This window comes from Falco naumanni, chromosome 9, assembly GCF_017639655.2.
Source record: "Falco naumanni isolate bFalNau1 chromosome 9, bFalNau1.pat, whole genome shotgun sequence".
Taxonomy (NCBI): Eukaryota; Metazoa; Chordata; class Aves; order Falconiformes; family Falconidae; genus Falco; species Falco naumanni.
Window position 1 is genome coordinate 22,130,739 of NC_054062.1, and position 23,419 is coordinate 22,154,157.

Sequence of the window (23,419 nt, forward strand, 5' to 3'; positions counted from 1 at the left end):
CGATCCTTTTCAGGTGTGGGCTTAGACCTGCAGAGGGTTCTTGTAGGGCAACAAATAACTGACAGGCATTACCTTTTTTGATGTCAGGGACCATATGCCTTCTCCTAGCCCATAGCAAACATTAATTAGCTCAGCACTTGCTGAGACAGAGCTGAAAGCTTTTACAGCAACAGGAAATATCTCTACACTGTCTGGCTCCCAGTGAGGCATGGGTGAGCGGTGAGAAGCACTTATGTTCTTACCTGTTGCCACCAGCAGCCCAGGAGCTGTCTCTTTGCTGGAAATGCTTCCTGAAGTATATGGATTCTCTGAGAGTTGCAGATGTAAGTGCAATGAGCAAAAGGGCTGTTGACAGGAAACAAACAAAAGGCAGAAGCTTTAATATGCAACAAGTTAAATATCAGAGGAACCCATGGCAACTGCACACAGATGCTCTGAACCTTCTGAAAATGACCCCTCTGCTCTTAGCACTGTTACAAATAGCAGCATATGTTCGTTTTCTGAAATGGCACCATAACAGCAGCTGAGAGCAAGAGAAGCAGGGATGCTGTATTACAAGCAAGCATGTCTGCATTTGTTTTTACAATCTGATCCAGAGTACTTTTTCCCAGAAACATTCTTATTCTGACTTAAGTTCCATAAAAAAAGGCCAAGAAAGAAGGTCAGAATTTTCCCTTTAAATCTATGAAGCTACAGAAAAAGAAATCTATTTAATTCACTTAACGCTCAGCAAGTTAAGAGAGAAAACACAGGGAAAGTTTTGTTAACCCAGTGACTAAAATCAGCAGTTCTGAAGGAGTCATTGTGCTTTGGAAAAGGTCTGCCACTCACCAGCTGGCAAACTACAGGATCCCCTCTTAGATCGGTGTCCGGTGCCTGCAGCAAACGCCAGTCCCTGCCCTTGTTGTAGGTAATGAAAGTCTTGATTTGGTCATCTATCTTCCTGTTAGCCAGGAATATGCCTTTGATCCCTGCTACCTAGGAAAAATGGAGAGAGATGAAAAAATACATCGGAAGAACAGGCTAAAAGTAAGGCCCATCAGGAGTGGAAGGTCCCTGAAAAATCAATAAAGTCATCTCAATTCAGCCTTAGAAGACTGTGAATGGCATTACAAGTACATCTTGATGTTGCCTGTATAGCTGAAAGACCTTGTGCAACCTCTCTTTGAAAAGAAAAAGACCAGGATGTTCACAGAGCAAATCCCTTGGGAAACAGCCCACTTTGGGATTTCCTAGAGTGCTTGCAGACAGGCTGATGATGGACTTGAACGTACAGCATGCACCACATCACACATGAGCTCCGTGAGCCTAAGGATGTGGTCTGCTCCACTTACTCCCCCAGATTGCATTAACGTGGGAAACAGCAGGTCACATCAGCAGCAGTGTGGGATGTTTCTGTGTTGGACTTCATTTTTTCTTTCACACAAAAGATGGAAATCCTGAATATGCTGAAACACTGATGTTTTGCAAACTTGATTTCTTCACTTTCCCTCCACTCCAAATTCTGTCAAAATCAACCCAGTTGTTCCAAATGTTTTGATTTTTGTCAGCAGAACCCATTCCAGCAGAATATGGTCCTGTCAAAATGTCCCCAAGAAGATTCTTGTTGAGTCTGGTCTCTGTTGCTCAGCTGTGAAAGTCAGGCAGGAAGAATCCAGAACTTCCTGGCAACAAACAGCCAGGATGCAAATTCCTTCCACTCTAAAGCCCCCTGAGTGACACTACCCTTTGAACGACCCTGTGAAAATCTCTATCGACACTAAAGAGTCTATGACACACAGCTGGGGAATACAGAGTTTGCCCAGGAATGGGAGATGATGCATGTTTATTTTATCTGGTTCATCAAACAAGAAGTATCTATTTTTTTCAGAAGCAGGAAAATATATTTACTAGGTGAAAATTAAACGTAAAACCTGTCCTTCAGACTGATTCATGCATTATTTGTGAGTTTTCTCCAATTTTCTCCAATTGCTTTAAACTACCTGCTTTTCTTATAAACAAATTGATGATGTTATGTAATGGGTATTATTCTGGCTGAAATAAATAAATGTATTTATTTGTATTTATAAAAACTTTACATGTAACTTCAAAAACATTTTTCCATGTAACAGTAGAAGTCAGCCCACAACTATTATTATTATTACCGATTAGTTGTTTGTTGCTGGCAAAGCATTGAGCCCTGAATCTCAGTAGATCTTCCATCCAACAAGTTATGACACACCAAGACCAGAATGCTCTGAAAAAAACGGGAACTGGAACAACTGCTCTGAATGGACTGCTGTTGGCCAAGGCTGAAAGGCCTGGCAGAAGAATGAGAAAAGATGATGATTCAGGGTAGAAGTTACCCAGCTGTTATCTCTGGGCAAACAGCACCTATAAACTTCTGCTTATAATTCATAAACTGCTCAGTGCTCACAAAGGTGGAATCCACATTCCCTGCCTGCAAGCAGTTGTCTTTATTTGTCCAAGGGGAAAAACAGTATTTTGAGTCCTTCTCTAGACATTAACAAGAGGATGAGAAGGATAATGGGTTTCCCCTTTGGAAATGCTGCATAGCTAACCAGTCACTGACTGGAAAGCAACGAGTTGTCACACCTACAGCAGAATGCACTGCATATGTTCCCACATGAGTCCACTCAACATCAAATCCAGTAAATGTCTCTTGGCTGATCCCAAAACAAATGAAGATCCTGTAAGGTTGCTAAGAGATTTACACTTGCTTGAACTAGTGAGCAGTTGCTGTTCTTCGTAGGGTGACCTTTACTGCATACCTCATAAAGGTCAATGATGATATTCCCCTCCAGTCCTCGACTGCTTTTCACGTTTTCCAAGGCCAGGGTGAAATACACCCCTCGGGTGTCTGAGATATACAGGTTGTACGTATCGTTCTGGTTCCACTCTTGAACAGCTGCAAACACTTGATTCTCATCTGTGCTGATAATATGCATGTCCTGTTAAAAGAAGACAAAAGGCCTATTACTGAGGATCTCTGTATTTCTTTGCCCTTTGGGATATGCAGTAATTACCATGACTTATGAAAGAATAGATATGGGACATGAATTATAGGTATGTTAAACAATTTTCTGTTAGAGCAATCCAATAAATTATCACCATTGTGACTTTTCAGCATTTCATTTTTTAATGATCACCAGCTGGGCAAAGGGGTTTTGCTTTCTTCATTTTTGGTAGCTTCAAGGAATTTCATCCAGTTTCATTTTTTATTTATAAATTTTAAAGTGGGTTTATCATTCATGGAAGATACACAACCTTGGAGCCTAGAGTCCTCATAGTCACTAAGCATGGTGTAGTACCAGGCTAAAAGCAGCGACATTTTCCATTCACATGCTGAACTAACAAGTTTGTGCTTCCAACTGGTAAAGAACCAGTTTCAAAAAACCCGGTAGTTCATATTTATTTGAAGCTGAGGTATAGGGATCAGTTTGAGCTAATGCTGGCAGTGATTTTTAGTAACATACTTTTCTATTGTGAGTTTGTCCAAGATCTATTCTCCCATTTTATACATGCTATCAAATAATCCACCCACTAACCTTTGTTGGATTCCTGCTGCTGACCAAGATATGAAGGTCCAGCAAGGGTTTCCCCATTTAGTTTTAATATCAAAGAGATTTGACAGTGCATTTTCTCAGTGTTCTTTTAAAGCAGGTTCATGGGAATGATTTCCAGTGTGGTGATGAGTACTGAAGCACTTCATCCTTGCCACCGCTGTTTGAACACACTGACACTGGTTCAGCTAGAAGCAAAATCACTGCAGTTATGTGGGACTTCATCTATCTATGTGTATCTATTCAAAATTTCCCCAGGGTGCAAAGGAGCCTTGATTAATTCCTTGTGCTGTTTCTGCATGAAGAAACCATAATTCTGGAAGTCTCCCAAAGGACTGAGTGACCTGGTTTGGGGAAGAATATCTGAAAGAAAATCAGGGCAACATCCCCATCCTGCCTAGAAGGCAACTTAATCTTCTGTGTGAGATAGGTAGATGAAAAGTTGGGGTTGATTAGATGAGGCAATTTCTAATAGACCTAACATAGCCTATCAGCATGGGATGGAGAGAAAAACCATTTGAGGGCCTAATTATATCCCATAAGTGCAATCAGTGGGAGATTTGCCATTTCCCTCAATGAAGAAAGATTAAATCAGGAAGTTTGTGCTTGCCCAACAGCTCTAATTCCTTAAAGATTAAGCACATACCCAACCTATTCCAGTAGTGTGAAAATAAAGTAAAACATGCAATGACTTCAATCTGTTTTGACCAGTTGCAGTGGAAATATTGCATTACTCTATTGCCAGCCTCACATATGTACAACTCCAGCAAAGTTCATTAATCTACAGCTGACAGGACAGTTATTACTGTACAGCAAAAATGTTCTAGTGACTAAGGGCAGCATAAACAAGCTTCCTTTACATGGCTATAAGACTTTGCCATGACACCTAGCTTAAAAGTACTTTTGACTTTTAAATGACAAAAGTATCCCTGATTTTACACTAATTCCAAACCAGGGCCTCCAACAAATCTGTCTTAAAACAGGCCAGCTACCTGTGACAGCATCGGTCAATAAAATAGGATAATCACAGGGCAGTCACTCTCTCTGTCCACTTCTCTGTTTAATGTGGGGCAGCTTTCAAGGCCAATCCATAAGATGGGAGCATAAACAATGTTTTTCTCCTGAAAAGTGGCAGCAGGATTTCCAAAAGTTGGTGTGCAGTCAGACATTCTGAATCCCACACCATGGAATGACAAACAAAATAAACTATATCTATGCTATACAGGTGTCAATACACTGTGGGCTGTGATCAACCTGAATGGGAAGAATATGAGGTGCAACACCAGGAGTCTGAGATGCAAATTTCTCACACCTAGTAAGTTTTCAGGTATAAATTAAAGGAAATATGCCATATCTGCTAGACTGCAGGTATCCCATAGGCAATCAGAAGGGTAGATCCCGCCCACAAGGCAAATCTAGCCAAATGTCTTAAAATTATCCCACCAAAATTTTCACTTCTGGAATGAAGGGGAAGGTCATTACTGTCGATTATCAGTCCTCTGTGACAGTAGCTTCAACAGCCATTCTGAGTCTCTAAAAGGCAGCAGTGGTCTCAGCATTGGGCTACCCAGGAATTTGTGTTCAGCCATAGCACTAAAAAGTTGGTCCCTTCTGTTCTAGGCAATCCCAAGGAATGACTACACTATGGAATTTAAGTGTAATTCTAGGGACATAATTCTCCTTTCTGAGGCTTGCACAGTTTTGATTTGGTAGAAAGCTAAGGTCTAAGAAGGTAAATCCAGGCAGTTGTATGAGCAGTACTAACTTTCCTCCCTCCAGCTCTGCCAGTCAGCATTAATCTTAGGCCATCTCCATCATCTCCTAGTCAGCATCACACAGTGGGTGTGTGTGCCCAAAGCACTGATATGGCACAGCTTTTAGGGAGCCAACTCTGTCTCCATGACTTCTTGCCAACATTCAGCCATAGGATGCAGACAGTGAAGCAGCTGTACTCTGTGCTTCTCTCATTGTACTGAGACTGCAGTAGTGCTCAGCATGCTAACCTTTCTCTAGGACCCTAAGTGTCACAGCCAGGCTTACAGAGAAATCATTGATAAAGAACAGAGTAGGACTGGGGAAAGGTGTCCACAGAAGACTGGTCAAGGAGAAGTTAGTTTGAGCTCTGTTCATTCCCATTTGCTCTTTTACAGAGGAAAAAAGAAACTGTTCTTCCTGAAACATTCAGTAATCAAAGGCAGAGAGAAGTAAAGATCCCAAATCCATATTTAAGAGAGACCATCCAAGTAGAACAACAAATGGAGCTCCCCAGAGAGGAACCTCACCGACGTGCTTTACCACTGGGCAGGCTGTGCTGTTCCCGATATTACACGTCTGTGTTCTTAAATGGTGTACTCACCTTAGGAAGAGAGTATTTGGGCAATTTAATCTGTGCAAAAGGCTCCCGTCTGTATGACACATAGTAATTTGCTCTTCCACCAGCTGTCACCTGTGGAAATCCAAAGAAAGTGAGTAATGACCCTTCCAGGACGCCCTATACTGACACCTCTAAGCAGGTTTGACAACCTTTCTTTCAGGTATCTTTTCTATGAGCTGCACAGCTGTCCCTAAAAGCATCTGTATAACTCCAAAGAAATCCCAGACTTGACAGGGCTGAAGCATTATTTATTAAGCTGTGCTAATAATCTTTCCACTTTGTGTCTCGTGCTTCAAATCCAGCACAATTTTAACACCTCAGGAAAAAGAGAAAAGTGGGTATAAAGTTTAAGGTCTTGAGTGGAGGAAAGAAGATCTAGCCTCATCACATAGTTCCAGTACAACTATCTTGGGCAAGTCATTTAAAGTCTCTGCTTCTGTTCCTCTCCTGTAAGAAGGAGATAATACCTCTTTTCTCTGCTGCTTCTCAGCCTTGTCTGTTTGCACTGTAAGTCCCTTGGGGCCAGGGTTGTCTTCCAGCAACCTTTTACAGTGAGTAACAGCAGAGATTCGCACTAGCACCATTTAATGCAAACACTAAATGCAATGAATGTGCTCTTGGAAAGCTGGAGCTAAGCTCTTAGATGCTTTTTGACACTATAAAACTCGTTTCTCTGAAATCATACCATCTCTGAATGAGGATGGGGGGCAGAACTGATAGACATCCAAATCTGCAGTTTTATGGACTGAATGAGCTATAAAGGCTACACATAAATGCCATGCATCGATGAGATTTAGCCCTGATAATTTGTAAAATATGGCATTTTAAACCTGCCCCTAGTCACTTACTCTTGCTGTGGGTGTTCTTTCTGGCACCTTTTCAGGCCTGGCTATGACAAGGCTTACACCAGTGAATTTCCTATATGCTGCTGTTTTGGCAGGCTTGCAGGTTTTAAGATAAAACAATACACAAAGCACTTCTCTATTATACAGAATGTCATTTGTTAGCTTCTTAAGTTTCCAATAAAGCTAACAGAAAGGTCCTAGATTTTCTCTTAGATATACTTCCTTTTATCTGACAGTGATATTTCAGAATAAGCTTACATGGAATATTGCTATAGCATCAATTATATTCTCAGCAATGACATCACCTCCAGATAGTGGTTTTCTTCCCTAGAGAAGCTGTCATTCGAAGGACACAATATTACTAGTCATGAAATCCGATATCTAATCAACTCAAGATAAGGTTTCTCTATTGGCACTTTGAAGAACTGGAAAGAAAGGAAGGTTTAGAAATAGGACAGGCTTCTACGCTAAGACTTCCCCTTCTGCTTGTTTCCCATTTTCACTTGTAATGTTATCATGGCTGCTTTTAAAGCTTCCAAAAGAAAGAAAAAAAAAACCCAAAAAACAACAACCACCTTTATACCACACACCACATAAGAAAGCAGAAGAATGACCCATATCACCGCACCAGACTCTGTACAGGCAACATATAGCTGAAGTCAAGGGGAAACACAGACGTGAAAATCTAAAACAATTTGCCTACAGTCTCAAAACAAGCCAGTGACAGAGACAGGGAAAGAACAGGAGTCACTTTACTCATTTCATGTAAAGTGCACTGTGGACTGGCACATTTCTGTGGACTGGCATTTCGGGGTCCCGCTCTCCAGCTGTGAGGATGGTGAAAGGGCTGCAAGCATTATTCTGAAGGATAACTTTCCCATCTACATCTATCACATCAAAATCAAGTTTTCACAGGAGAGAACAGACTATGCAGTTCATTCAAGCTCAGTCCAACTCAAAGAAAAGAATTAATCTTGGCAATAATTGTATCTCTTTATCAGCTCTACAAGCACTGCCCAAAGCATCCCGCACTTCCAGGTCATATTAACTAAATAGCACAGGGAATATTTAAATATCCCCTCTTATCTTGGCGATATTTCTCACCTCCAGTGGAACATCCAAATTCTCAAATGAAATAACTCCGCCACATGAACTCATTTTAGACCACTCATGATTTCAGCACCAGATCATTATTTGTAGCAGAGTCCAGTGCTAATTGGTAAGGACCTTGGATTCAATATCCACCTCTTCTGATGGGCTGAGACATGGTCATCAAATCATCTTTAAGATGCAGACATGAATATATACATACTTTGTAAATGCTGTGATGACCAATTAACATTGGGAACAGTCCAGCAATCCTCAAGTTAATCACATGGAGTGGCAGAAGTATCAAGGGGTGATCAAATTCCCCCTTCTGTGCCAAGGCAGGATCTACTCCAAGTCTGCCACACTCAAAAGATTTTACATAGGGGTTTTTGGCTTTATGCCACTGCAAGCTGGTACTTGGAAGGTTTTTCGTTTGGACTGTTCATTTTATTGTTTTTTTAAGGCAGAAAGGTAGGATGCAAACAGTGTTCCAGTTCACTACGCATAGCTAAACTCCCCTTCAGTCCTTTGCCTTGACTAGGTCACCTTGAAAAAGATTTAGAAATAGAAATCTTTGTGGTCTGTGGTCTTTCTGAGCCAGTTAATATGAAGCCACCCACAATTCTGTTGGCAGGAGTTGTGCAAAGATTTTCCCAGCCAGGACCTCATCTTTTTACATGCACAGTTACAACAGTTCCAAAAAATGATCAAGCCTTCAATAAAGCTTTGGCAAGGACTGTGGTAGAGAATGAAATTTGGAAGGCCCAACTTAATTTATTTTGATGAACTTTTCCTTTTCCTATGAGCACACTCTCCAACGCTGTAAATCCCAGAGATTACGATAGTGTTTTACCCTCTAATGCCTCCTTTTAGTTCACATTTGATGAATGTCACCCAATTATTTACTGTGAGCTCATCTGTCATGCTCAGTACAGAATTAGCTGGGTTTTTGTTTTTCCTCCTCCTTTGCTAATGACTGGTTTGTTAATCTGTTTTTCTGGATTTCTATTTTATGTGTTTAATTGGGCTTCTGGCCAGTGGAAATGATTCCTTGGGACAAATGTGTTTGTCATTAAACACATCTGTGTTTCCTAACCTGTGTTCCTTCTTCCTCCCTCCACTCATGGTCTACTACTTTTCTTTAATACTTCATTTTATTTCAAGGTAAAAGTCTGGTCTGACATCAGTTGACACTTAAGAACAGCGACATGAAAAGTTTCTCTCTAAAAGCCCTTAAAGTTGCAGTATGCTGGCTCAGCCCCCCTCCCAACCTGCAATGGAACACAGTGCATCAAACACAGAAGACAACAAATGCATTCACAAGGCTGCAGAGAATTAGAGAAAATCTGTCATGGGATCTATTAACCTTCATAATTTCTGTGACATCTCTAGAAACACACTAAGCTATTTCTCATGTTAATGACTGAATATGAATCTTTAAGGGTGGGGTTTCTCTCTCTTTATTTTCTTAGACAGATATTCATCTTAACCAAAAAACCACGTGTCATCTAAAAGAGTTTTGAGAGCAAGCGGGATGAGTTACGAGGACCCAGAAAGTAAAGACACCCTAGATGATGTCAGGAGCTGTAGACCACAGCATACCAGGCTTCATTCTCATCTACCTGGCTAGCTGAAGATGGGATCTGTAATTTCCAATGTAAGGCAGGTATTGATGTAACAAACATGAAACTACTAAATCTCTGAAATAACCCTGGGCTAAGGAAGATCCCCGGCTGCCTCCTGCTACTCAAAGAACTCACAGAAGCCTAAACGAACATGCACCGACGCTGACAATGAAACACCATGTATTAAAGGCACAGCCTTGGCAGAAAAACAGTGACAGTGTACAGATAGTGGACACTTCCGAAGGTAATGGCTAAAAAAGAATGGAGGGCTTATCTCTACATCATTTATCAGCCTGGGTGGTTTAATTGATGATAACAATCACTTGCCCTGCACAGTTATTGGGAATAGATTATCTACATTTTACACCGTACATAATGTTCAAAGCAAAAGGGAATTGATAATTGCACAGATCAACCCACAATGACCAGTCATGTTTAGACATTTGTAATTCCTGTCATTTACTTTCCCCTTTAAGCATAGTAAATGGCAATTCAGTCCATTACAGAACCAAATTTTAAACTTCTTTGTTGATAGTAAGTAGCTGATAGAACATAGTTGATGTGATTTTCAGTAAAACCCTCCCTTTATTTCTGGGGTGACTTCCCCTGCTTGTAGAGTTCCCTGCTTCCCAGTAACATAAAATGAGTTGGTAGAAATAAAAAGTTGAAAAACACTATCAGTATTGTAACAGCATCCTGGATCTGTGTTCTCCACCTCCATAGGGTGCCCTGGCCTCCCTCTTCACTGCTTTAACTTTAGTTAAAGTTCTCCTTGTGGGCATAAAATCTGCCAAATGAAATTGTGGAGTAAAGCATGGAGGAGAGATGACAAGCAGGCAGGCTGTTCAACTCACATCTTTGGTGAGGGATTTTGGTGCTCTTCAGAGGTAGCTACTGTCTAGGCCTTGTACACGTTTGCCAGCATTAGCACTGAAAAGTTGTGCCTCCTCTCCTAAACCTAACGCCAATGTCAGTCACAAGAGATTCAGATCAGGAAGAACACATCTGCACGAGTTCCCTCCTGATTATCTGCCATAGCCAGGACAAACCATCTTCCAGATATTTCTGTGTACTGAGGTTCTTCGCTGACCCAGAATAAATCATATCATGATAGGTACCATCTAATCTGAATTATCTCTCCATGGTTTTGATTAATATCATACCTTCTGCACAGCAATATGCAATTACCCGAGTGTGCTGCAGAGACATACAGATTAGTGTTTCTGTGCACAAAGCATCCTCAAGTTGCCTGGTAAATTCAGCAGGCTTTGAAAACATGCCACTTTTTAGACTGTTAGACTCATCAGTGAAAATTTGCTAAGACAAAAGAGCAATTTTGGTTTTAAAATTTTTTTAAAATTTATTATACTGGTCCAGTCCCTCTTCACTTCTCTCTTTCCTCAGAGCTACGATGGCACAGCTATAGGACAGAGTAATCTTGAGTGAAAATATTGGATTTTTTTAAAGGCAACCTCTGCAGAAAATGTGCACGGTTACACGCACAAGCCACATTAAAGCTGCAAATGCACATTACCCACACAGAAACCAACTTAAGAGAAGAGTGTAATTGTACACGTTCAATCTCCTTTTTGAAGGATTTCGGAGGAAACGTATGAGTCTGCCAAGGTAATCCTTTACATCTGCTGCAGACGCTGCTGATAAATCAGACTCAAGGGGAGGGGAGACACAAGGGGAGGGGAGAAAGTGATAAAGTACAGCACAAAAAGCCTAGAAATAAAATAAACATAAATAAATAAAGGAAACAATCAATGTTTATCAAAAGATACTTAGGTTCATGTTCCAAATCTGATATTTGGCACAGCAAAGATGAAACAATACTAGAAATGGATGAAAAGCACCCAGCAGTGAGTAGGAAAGTAGCTAACTACTTACTGCCTGTCTTGCTTTAAGAAGAGCTTTTAACTAGCACCTGGAATGCACTTTCTTTCATCTGTATGGATTAATTTCCCCCACTAGAGTGCCATCCAGCATTTTAAATAGGGGCAAGAGAAGATCAGCTGTAGCAGGTATTATTCACCAGTAAAACAGGTGTAATCATGTTCATCATTTAAATGTCTTCATCCTATTAGTTTCATAATAAGCTTTTAATGATTTCTTCAATAAAAGACTCAAAAACCAAACCCTACAAGTTGGAGAGTGCTCCATTGTCCCGCCAAGCCGTTTTCTCTACCATCGATCGCAAAGATAAAAATCAATTGTAGCTAAGCAGGGTGAAGTTAAAAATAAATTGCATGGATTGATTTCTGTTAAGACCCTTGGCTCCGAGTTAAAAAATGGAGGAAAGAAATTTATATTTGAACATGGTGTATTTAGCATCTATGAAAATAAAGAGAAGGCTCTAGACCAGAAAATCAAAGTTTAATTTCTCCCCTCCTATCTTCTTTCATTGCTGAGAAGTTTCACACATTAAAAAAAAAAAAAAACAAAACAAAACCAAAAACAAAAAAAAAAAAGAGGAAATTTACTACTTATTCAAGTTATTAAATTGACAGCTTGAGACCTGAGGTCAGGAATCCATATGAATTGGCATAATCTCAGCTGTGGCTGCTGCTTCAAGTCTACTCACCTGATAACTGACTTCGATCCAGCAAATATGCTCATTTCGCCAGCCTTAAATACCCAATAAACTTGAAACATACACTCATGTCCTACTAAACATAAGCACTTCCAAGTTTTCCTAAACAACCACAGTTACAACAAGTAACAGTAATAAACTACTCCTCTGAGCTAACCTTAGACACATTTAGCTTAAGATTTAGGAACTTATTTTTGCCCTCTGTAGAACCTTAAAGACAACTGTCCCCCCACCCCAGTTCTAAGGCTGTTAATACATTTTTTTCTTGTTACCGAGTCTGAAAAAAAGTTCTCATATCTAATTTGATAACAATGGAATTCGATTTAGATTTTTTTTTTTTTTTTTAAAAAGGCATTTTGTTTAAAAGCCATTTTCCATCAAACAACTTCAGCTGAATTTTTTGGACATACTCTGATTAAGTGAAAAGGCAATCTTATCCACAGGTTCTATAAGAAGCTATCAGTAATTGTGGGTGAATACTGACAACTGAGTATGTTTTCATAGAACCACCATAGAAGAGCTTGGGTTGGAAGGGACCTTAAATATGACTTAGTTCCAGCCCCACTGCCATGGGCAGGGACACCTTCTACTGGACCAGGTTGCTCAAACACCCATCCAAACTGGCCTTGAACACTTCCAGGGATGAGGCACCCACAGCTTCTCTGGGTAGCCTGTTCCAGTGCCTCGACACCCTCACAGTAAAGAATTTCTTCCTAATATCTAATCTAAATCTACCCTCTTTCAGTTTAAAGCCATTACTCCTTGCCCTATTGTCCTAATTTTGGCTGGGTTACAGTTAATTTTCTTCTTAGTAGCTGGTGCAGGGCTGTGTTTTGGATTTAGTATGAGAATAATGTTGATAACATATTGAGGTTTTTAATTGTTGCTAAGCAGTGTTTGTGCTAAAGTTTGGACTTTTAACTTCTCAGGCCCCGCCAGCGAGAGGGCTGGAGAGGCACTAGAAATTGGGAGGAGACACAGCCAGGACAGCTGACCTGAACTAGCCAAAGGGATGTTCCATACCATAGAACATCATGCTCAGTATATAAAATGGGTAGGAAGAAGGAAGGAGGGGATGTTTGGAGTGATGGCATTTGTCTTCCCAAGTAACCATTACAGGTGGTAGAGCCCTGCTTTCCTGAACGGCTGCCTGCCGACGGGAAGCGGTGAATAAATTCCTTTTTTTGCTTTGCTTGCATGCACGGCTTTTGCTTTACCTATTAAACTGTCTTTATCACAACCCACAAGTTTTTTTCACTTTTACCCTTCTGATTCTCTACCCTATCCCACCAGCAAGGAGTGAGTGCGTGGCTGTGTAGTGCTTAGTTGCCAGCTGAGGTTAAACCATGACGTCTATCCCTACATGCCTGTGTAAGAAGTCCCTCTCCAGCTTTCTTGTAGGACCCCTTTTAAGTACTGGAAGGCCACTATAAGGTCTCCCTGAAGCCTTCTTTTCTCCAGGCTGAACAACCCCAACTCTCTCAGCCCATTTTCATAGGAGAGGTGCTCCAGCCCTCTGGTCACCTTCATGGCCCTCCTCTGGACTTGCTGCAACAGGTCCATGTCCTTCCAATGTTGGGGGCCCCAGAGCTGAACACAGTACCTCAGGTGGGGTCTCAAGGGAACAAACTAGAGGGGGAGAATCACCTCCCTCGATCTGCTGGTCATGCTTCTTTTGATGCAGTCCAAGATATGGTTGGCTTTCTGGGCTGCAAGCACATACTGCTGGGGCATGTTGAGCTTCTCATTCAAACAGCCCCAAGTCCTTCTCCTCAGGGCTGCTCTCAATCCATTCTCTGCCCAGCCTGTATTTGTGCTGGGGATTGCCCTGACCCATGGAAGACCTTGCGCTTGGCCTTGCTGAACTTCACGAGGTTTGCATGGCCTCATGCCTCAAGCCTGTCAAGGTCCCTCTGGAAGTTTTGAGATTTTTCTGATGCAAAGGACGACTGAATTGGTTCAAGAGCTTTTGGCATAAGTGTTTACTCCTCTGAGCCAGAGGAATTATTCAAATGCGTATTGTAAGAGTCCCACTTAGCTGCACCACACAACAACATCTGCAGAAATCCTGGGTTTGCTCGCTCTGACTCATGCTAGTGAGCAGGCTGGGATGCTACCCTGCTGTGCAACTCTCTGAATTAAGCAAAAGTCTTCTAAGCATAAAATTACTTCAGAGAGTGAAGAAGAGCCAGACGTATGATCAGTATCAAAGAAGAGAATTTTGACTTAAAACTTTTCACTTTCCACATGGAATTCCTGCCATCTATAGGAACTGTAGCTGCTCCCACACTGGTACATGTGCAAGCTGCGTGTAATCACCATCCCCTGCTCCTAAATGGCAACACCACAGAACCCATCGCATTGAGGAGGATTATAAAACACAGACAAGACTCACTCTCTCTTCCCAGCTCCCCTCAGACTCCTTTCTTGCTTCATCACATCAGCTTCAAAAAAAGCGTAACCACCAGAGTAGCTTAGCTTTTTGGACATTGGACTATTATAGGTCCCAGGACAACCTGACCTAAAAGAATCTGGAGTGAAGAGCAAGCTGTGCAGTTCCCAGGAGACTGAATTGCAAATGAAATGGCACAGAAAGGTGCCAAGAAAGCTTCCCAAGAGGGGAAACGGCAGGAGGGACCAGGTGAGAGACAAGACCCTCTCATGAATTTCAGCCTGCAGTTAAACACCTCGATAAATTATGCCATGGGAGTGGAAAGGGGAAGGGGCACAGAGCTCCCACTCTTTAAAGGCCTCGGAAAGTGATAATGTACTGCATTTACTCAGCATGCCTTTTACTTTTACATGCATTTACTGCATGTACTCAGCATGCCTCTCTCATTAATGGCACAAAGAACTTCTCATTTGAAGTGGAAATGGAGCAGTGTCTGAAGCAGCCAGCCCTTTTCAATCAGCTTGCAGGTGTTGTTCCCTGTCCTTATGAGGCAAGGCCACCAGCCAAAGGCAGATCTGAGGGTGTTCATCTCCAAAGGCATTTCTTTGGCCTGCTTGAAAGAACAGGCACCACCCCCAGATTCAATCCATTTATCGGCTTCTAAATCTCAGAGGAGTCTTCCATGCCACGTAGCCATGGAAAGTGCTGAAAGTCCAAGCTACATTTCAGACTGACTTCAGCTGCACTCTGTTGGGATAGCAGAGTCTGCACCATCCCAGATAAAAATAAAGACATAAACCACAATCAAGATAGGTATTGATCACGCATCCACACATCTCTACACTGACTTACAACCAGTTCAAATCAAAATGGCCAAAGTTACCCTGAGGGTCTCCAAGCACTGACAGAGACAAAAGCTTAAGGGAGGAATGGGGACAGTGTTCACTGGATGCTGAACTAGACTGGTGTGACCTCTGGGAGGAAAGCCACACGCTGAAGGCTTTACACAAGGAAAACACAAGATTAATAGGGGGAGGAAACATATTTTCTGAGACCTACATCTATAACTGGGAAAAAAGAAAAGACAATTTTCAGAGACCAAATCCTTCCTCAAGTCCTTCAGGATCTCGTGAGTATGCCCAAAAGCTTATCTGTCTCTTTTCTAACTCTATCAATTCCAATCTCATAGAAAATACTACCTCTCCCTGTAAATATTTTCTCACTTACATCCTTAGGCCAGCAGCACTGTAACAGCAGCACTGCCAACAGTCTTCATGTCACACATGTCTCATGTCACACGAGAGTCACCATTATTGTTGTCCTTCTCCTGATACTTAGGGTTCTGTGTGGAAATACAGCCCCTACATGGGTCTGCACCAGTGCATTGGGAGTGTCACCAGTCCCTGCTAGCGGCCAGGCTTGTCTAACATGGCACTTCAGCCACCCAGCAGAACCACTGAGCTATTGCACTTGAGATAGCTTGCACATAACCTTTGGGTAACTGGGAACAACTGCTTCAACTTAGCAATAACTAGCTCCCTATGGCAGCTGTAGGTCTGTCCACAAGAACATTGTTTTCTGCAGAAACCACTGTCCCAGAGCAAAGATGATTTCCAGTGAACACACTGCTCTATTCATACCCTCTTAGGAGTTCTCAGACCACCACAAATGAGCAACGACGTACTGAGACTTTTTTGGCCCAGACTCTCCTCCCTCCCTGCAATAAGTAATGACATTTGCTCATACTTTCTTGCCTTTTCAGTGGGAAGTTTTCATCTGTTGGCAAGGAATTTTACGCTGATCATTCCCGCTCTTCTCTTTCATTTTTAAAGAACTAAGTAGCACTGATTATATTTGTTTACCTATAGGAAAATAACAAGGTTTTCTCCAAACAATGCTTTCTCACCCCAAACGAAATTTCCAGAAAACTGATCCCCATTTTCATTAAAGCCTATTGTATTGTAGACTCTTTTCAGCAACCTGAGTAATTTCATTAGAAAACCTGATACAAGACTTGCTTGAAAAATATTTTCCCCTGAATTCCCCCTGTGACTTATTTTTACCATAGAAATTCTCCAAAATATCAATACACTAGATTCATACATAAAGACTATCCCTGACTCCTGGGTCTTATAACGTAGGCTCTGCACATGAGAATACTGCAGCAGCTCAGGTAATTGTCAGGAAATCAAAGCTTATAGGCAGTTGCATGTTATATCTGCACATTAGTTTAAAAACTGATATTATCTCTGTAGCAAGTATTCAAAGGCACCATAAGGAAAGGTGTGGTACCACTATATAGAATGGCGTGTTACAGCTGTAGGGAGAGTATGGGCCTCACTGCTGCACAGCTATATAATTGAACAACCACCACTGACCTTAATGGCAAAGCTGCTCATCAAATTAGCTTCTTTTTGGTACAGTAAATAAATTCAGACAAATTTCAGTTTTCTCACAAATAAATGACCTGCTGTGCAAGCTGTATGAATTTTAAGTATTAACCATGAAAGAAGATGATGATACTGGCTCCTGGCTACATCAGAGCAACCTTGTGAACTGAATGAAAACTTATACACACAAAGCAGAGGGCAGGATTTTCTCTTAATGTATCAATTTATGCAGAATTATCCAATCTTAGTGATGTGCTAGGCATGCTTAAATAACTATCGATCAATCAAATAGAAAGTCAATCAATAAATTCAGAGTGATTACCTACTGTTTAACTCATAAGAACTCTTCCTGCTCTCTCTTAGTAGCTATTTCTTCTTTCCTTCTTAAACTCTTATATTTTTCATCATGTGCTGTGTTATTTTTCTCCCTTTCCTGATAACCAGTCCCAGTCTTTTCAAACTCTTTTCATGGGCAAGACTTTTTCAAGCACAGGATCATTCTCATTATCTTTCTTTGCACTGCAATCCTGCAAGATCCTTTCAGAAGTGCTGCACAACAGCATTCCACATGATAAGCAATCATTGACTTATAATGGCACTATAACATTTTCCATATTCTTCTTTCCCCTATCCATTATGCACCATAGTATCATGTTTGCTTTGAGTGCACAGTTGCACAGGTTAATGCCTCCCAAGAATCTTGCACTACAGGTCTGTTCATCAAATTGATTAGAATGGATATTCACTAGTAAATAACTGTATGCAGATAATCTAAAATGTTGATACCAATAGCTGGGATTCATCTTCCCTAATTTTAGCTGTCAAAAAGTTATGGGTCTTCTCTAAGCTATGCTTAGGTTCCTTCTAATATTAATGAGAAAGCTGTATTCAGACAGAGACCTATCTCATCCTGCAATACGTGCAGTAGGAGAAGAAAAATTGCCCCTAAAGGTTTTAATCTCTCAACTCACTTTAGAGGAACACAGACTACCAGTTTAGACTAAAAGTCTACTGTTTTCATGACAAAAGTTAAAGGAAATGCATTTCTCTCTCTACTCCAAGACATTACTTCTGATTTTTTTCTAGCACAGACAGATCAGAACTCATGCCCCCATCCTTTATGCAGCTATTAAACCTCACCGGGTTCTTAACATTTAATTTGATATTTATTTATTCATTTCTGTCTAATATTTGAAATTCAAAAGAGCTGGCTCCTATATTTCTGTCCAAGATTATCCAGACAGAATGATATGCATGAGACATTGCACACACAGTCAATCTGACACATCCCATAATAGGCAGCTACAGCACATGGCTTGTGAGACTAATACATCCAGGACATATCAGCACTCCTACATATGTACTGAGCAAACACTCTGCATAGCTCATCAACCATATGCTGGACACGGTGGATTTAACACACCTTCAGCTCAGAGAGGTGTGTGCTGTGAATCTGAAGTGTCTGTGTGTTACTCGAGTACTACATGGACTCAGTCCATGCCCTGTTTCTGCAGCTACTTATGACAGGCTGCTGGACAGTCAGAAGTCCTGCAAATGTGATACAAAAAAGAGGGAAGGTGATAGACAACCTGTGAAAGGGAAAGTCTCCTACCCAAAGCAGCAGAAACATTCAGCGTGTATATTTAACGTTTCCTAAAAGTGTGGGTAAATGATTTTCATTTCAAACAAACGTTAAGCTATAATGAAACACTGCTCAGGCAGTCAAGGAACTTGATATATTACATATACATACATGCATGTGTATACACAAACACACACACACATTTTTTTTTAAACTTGAAGCAATTAGCAGCTAGTAGCTTGAGCATCCCCCTGCTAATTTAAGGCAGAGGAATGCAGACGTCCTCACTGTGAGCTCAAGTTTCTAAACAGAGTAGCCTTGTTTTAACACAGGTGGGAGATGTGGAGGGAGAAACCTCTGTAAGGGCTCATGCTAGCCCTAAAGAACTGGATATTCCACAAAACCTTCAGCCACTGACATAAACCGTCAGATCAAGAGAGTCTCTCTAAAATACTCCCTGGAGGGCAGGGCATTTACTGATTGGAAAGCCACTGCCTCTAGTCAAATTGTGAGTTACTAAGTTGTAAAAGCTACATTCTCAGTGTGTTCTAGCAGCAGGTGCCCCTGTGATGCCAAAGGAAGTAGCAGCAGGCTGGGTTTCATGGGGGAATGAGGGGAGCTGTGGCTCCCATAGCAATCAATCATCTCCAGAGCAGCATACTCCCCTACTCACAGGAGAAGTCTACCAATATTCCTCAAGTGCATGCAGTTTTCATACTGCAGTCCTTCCAGGTCATACGGATCCAGTCCTTTACCTAATCCCAGCACAGAATTATCAGCCTTCTCTCTTACACTCCCATTTCTAAGAAAATTTCACAATAAACAGAGCAGAGCTTGCTTATAAGCTGGATACATGCAAGAAAAATGTTCCCCCAACATCCCCAAGGAGTTTAACATCACCCAGTCTTGCTCAAGAGGGAAGCATATGTCTTTTCTGTACTACCTGAATCCAAGCTCCATCTCATCTCATCTCACCTCACTCCCTCTCTTCAGCATTGATGAAGAGCGTTTAACATCATGTCTGTAATCTCTGTGTCTCCTGAGCTCTCTATCACCTGGAATCACTGCATCTTGGTTTCCATTTTTCACCCAAATGGCACATCTTCAGGAAGTGTTCTTCCATACCATACTATTCATTCTCACACTTCCACAGGTATGAAATGGGGAGGGATGGCCTTGTTCCATCCAGCCTATGTATTCTCAGAAAATCTCAAAACCAAGTCATTTCTCATTCAATTTCTGTCACTTTCTCCTCATCTCCAAAATCATCATCAACTAGCTGACAAATTTACAGCAACCTTCTGCTTTGAAGTTGCCCTGTAACATCTTTTTCCAATCCCTCTGCTATTTTACCTCCTACTGCAAATCTTTGTTCACTCCATTAGCATCACTTGACTGTCAAATCAGCATAAACCTTTCCATTTGTTAGAATGATCACTCACAGCTTTCTTGTTTGTTATCTCCCATTCCTCACTAACTTTGTATTTTCCAAGTAGCCACAACAACAGCAAGTTAAGAGCTTCTGTGAAACCCATGGACCCTTATGATTATTGAAGAATGAACTTTCATTATACATCAGATTCACCATAAAACAAGTGATGAGCAGAGAGATCATCCCAGAATGCATAGCTAATCTATAGCCAGCAGGTATAGACTCCCAGCTCTTATGACTTGCAGTCCCATGCACTTGTCCTAAGAATATGCTTCCTCTCTTGCACAGAACCTCACGCAGGCAGAATTCACATTACATTTGTATCAAGACAACATACCTGGATGAAGATATATTCATCCTGAACAACAAGGGAGCTGATGTCAATGGAGCGCGAAAATGGACCGCTTCTTTTAGTCTCCGAGCACTCTTGGATCCGACAGGTCAAATAGTGGGTGTCTGTAATGGGAGAATATGTGCACATGAGAAATGCCCAGGTAGGAGCCTGCTGTCTACAAATATCATCAGTGGTTTGGAAAAAGGTCTCTGAAGGGAAGTCTTAACCTCATCTCCAAATAGATAGATGTTGTTGCATGACCTACTTCAGCCTTTAAAACTCCACTCTCTGGAGTCAGAAATTCACTTCCATACCCACTATTCCCCTCCCCATTGTGCAGAAAACCCTCAGGAGATTAGAGTTCAAACCATAAATGGAAGGCACAAATCATAAATGCATCAGAAAACTGATGATGAGACCATGTGGAGCAGAAGAAGATTTCAAAAGCCACCCAGGTAGAATTTATTGATTCCATTACTCTGACGGGAATTATATCCTCACCAGCCTCAATGACTGGTTTTAATTGTGGTAGTAACACACAAAGGAGAACAAAAGCACCCAAACCAGCACTATTAAGTTTAACTTATTTTGCTGTGAAAATGACAAGTATGTCCTAAAACATAAGTCTTTACAGTCAACATAGACTAGGTATGGAAACACCATGGACATGAAATAGCATGGCTAGCTGAAGAGTCTCAACAGTAGTTGTATGCACTGCAAAAGGCATTAAATGCTTTGGTCTAGGGAGAAGATAAGACCATCACACTAACGGGATGCCTTGTGAGTTCTTGGCGTTGCTTGAGAGAAGGAACAGGACTAGGAGAAGAACATGAAGAAGACATAAGGCAAAGGCAGGCATGCAGAAAGTTGCTCGGAGTGGGAAGAAGAGACATGCCCACCTCCAGCAAGCTGTCAGGGCTTATAGGGGATTAAGCATTATTTCACTCAGGCTAAGGAAGGATCTCATGAAACAGAACAATCAAGGCACTGTGTCTTTGGATGTATGTAATCTAAATATGCCACCTCTGCCTTTCGACTGCTCTTCTGAAAACTGCAAACTGGGGACAACAAAAATACAACGAAGATGATGGCTGCAGTGATAAAAGGGTCATATCTTTTACACTGCAGCTTCTTCGATTCACACACTTGTTTGCATTTCTACAAAGGGTGAGGACAGACCACCAATGAAGAAAACGGTGAGTTTATACAGGCTGGGGTGAGCCTGGTGCAGTAATTTTAGTTTACAGCTGCACTTTGTAGCAAGTATCTTGTCAAATTGGGCCCAAAAGGATAAAAGGGAATTTTAAAAGGACAGTAACTATCCTAGCAAAGCTTACAGATAAAATCTGCTACTGTCCTTAGTCTATGCCTTTCCAGTGACAGCAAAATGTGGTTCAGTGGAAAGCACCGGGGGCATGACTGAAATCCTCCGACACTCGGCTAACTGCCTTCCCAGCTTCAAAGACAACATTCACAAACTGGCAGTTTCTCCTTCCATAGCCTTGTCCCACCAACAGACTCTTAAGAATGCAAAAGAAACACAAGTCAGAAGCATTGATAACAATAATAATTTTTTAGAAATGTATTTTCTAGAAAAAGTCACAAACTACAACCAAACTTGAATCTAATAAAGGTTCATGTCCAATCGCATGACAGAAGTTCCACGTTTAAAGGCTGCAGGCGGGGTTCTGGGTTGGGGCACTGGGAATTCCAGGTTAATAAGGGCTACACAGCTGATTCAGAGCAGTTGCATAGGTCTGCTGCAGTAATGAAAACATCATCCCACTGACGATGCTAAAGCAGCAGAAACTGTTGCTGATGCCAGCTCTGAGTATCTGGAGGTAATTAATGTGTATGGTGAAAAATATCTGATCTAGAGACAGTGCCAAAGAACCAGAGTATCGGGGCTGTGCTTTCTCCCAGCATAAAATACCAGCAGCAGTAGAGAGGTCAGACTCTCAGCTGGAATAAATTAAGGTTCTTCATCAACTGACAAATGCACACTTGGTCCAGAGCTGCTATTTACCTCTTCAGTGTGGAATCTAAGACATTTTTACAGTATATAAAAGTTTTCTCCAAAAACAAGAGGGTCTTCTATACTGCCACGCTACCCAAAGAGCTCACCAGCCTTGACTTGTTCTTTGAGGTAGCATTAAATTTAGGCAGAACAAGGAGAAGAGGTCAGGAATTGTATTTTTAGAACCTCATTCCCTCCGGTATGTTCTCCCACACAGTTGCCTGGATATTCTCATCCCTCCAAAAAAGGGGATAATCTGCTGCTGCTGAGTGACAGAATGGGAAGAGGAATAAAAACCTGTCACAAATAAATGCAAATAAATCATAAGTGTTGACATGACAACTAGCTTCCTGCCTATTGGGAAATGTGTCATTTTGAGTGTGTTACACCAGCAATCAAATATACTTAAAGAATGGCACCTGATTAATATTCACAGGAACCTGGTGGTGGAGAAGGGGGGTAGCTCACTACCCATTTTCCATTTAGTCTCCTGTTTATTTACTGTCATGTATTTTACAACACAAAGCCTATAAAAAAAAACCTCTCAGACACAGAAAAAATTATCCTCGAACCTGTCTACCTTTGGACACCAAAATAAGTTCAAGCCTTGTTTTATTTCCTGCTGCCTCACAGAAAATGGAAGATAATTCCCTTCAACATGTGATAAAAAAATCAGGTGAAAAATATGACAGCACCCAGTTCACGTTTGTGAGTGACTCAAAGCAAGAAACAACCCCAAGTCCCTGCTTAAGCTTCTTGAAGGGTAGGATCCTTTCATGAGCTATGGTCCTATTCATAGAGCACATCTTCCCCTGCATAGAAAGTACAGGGTCCCTCAACAAAAATGTTAAGAGACAAGGGGGCATGCTAACTGTTCTCTGAAAGGAGTTAATTTTTCAGCCCTGTTTTGCACAGCCACAAGTTAAAATGACAGCTGCCCAGAGGAGCAGGTGGCATGTACCCACACTATGCTTTTAAAGCCTTGCTTACCTTTTACTGGGAGATATATGCCTTAAGGGAGGTTGGCTTCTATCTGGGAATTATTTCTAATTTATATATCGTCCCATGCAACACCAGAATTAGAGGGTTTGGGTGTTTTGGCTTCAGTGTTTTTTTATTATTTTGCACTGCAAAAAGAGTTAAGAAGTGGTCCCTAATCCCTCATCAGCTTCAGAAACTC

At 41.4% G+C, this 23,419-nt stretch overlaps 1 protein-coding gene across 1 annotated transcript in view; it reads right to left on the reverse strand.

The window, feature by feature from the left end:
• SORCS3 (sortilin related VPS10 domain containing receptor 3) overlaps positions 1-23,419 on the reverse strand; it is a 302,417-nt gene that overhangs the window by 64,134 nt on the left and 214,864 nt on the right. The window contains exons 7-11 of the mRNA XM_040606476.1: positions 20,226-20,344; positions 5,920-6,009; positions 2,772-2,951; positions 832-978; positions 243-345 (exon numbers count right to left, since the gene is read on the reverse strand). Coding sequence (XP_040462410.1) covers positions 243-345; positions 832-978; positions 2,772-2,951; positions 5,920-6,009; positions 20,226-20,344 — 639 coding nt within the window. The remainder of the gene's footprint in view (positions 1-242; positions 346-831; positions 979-2,771; positions 2,952-5,919; positions 6,010-20,225; positions 20,345-23,419) is intronic.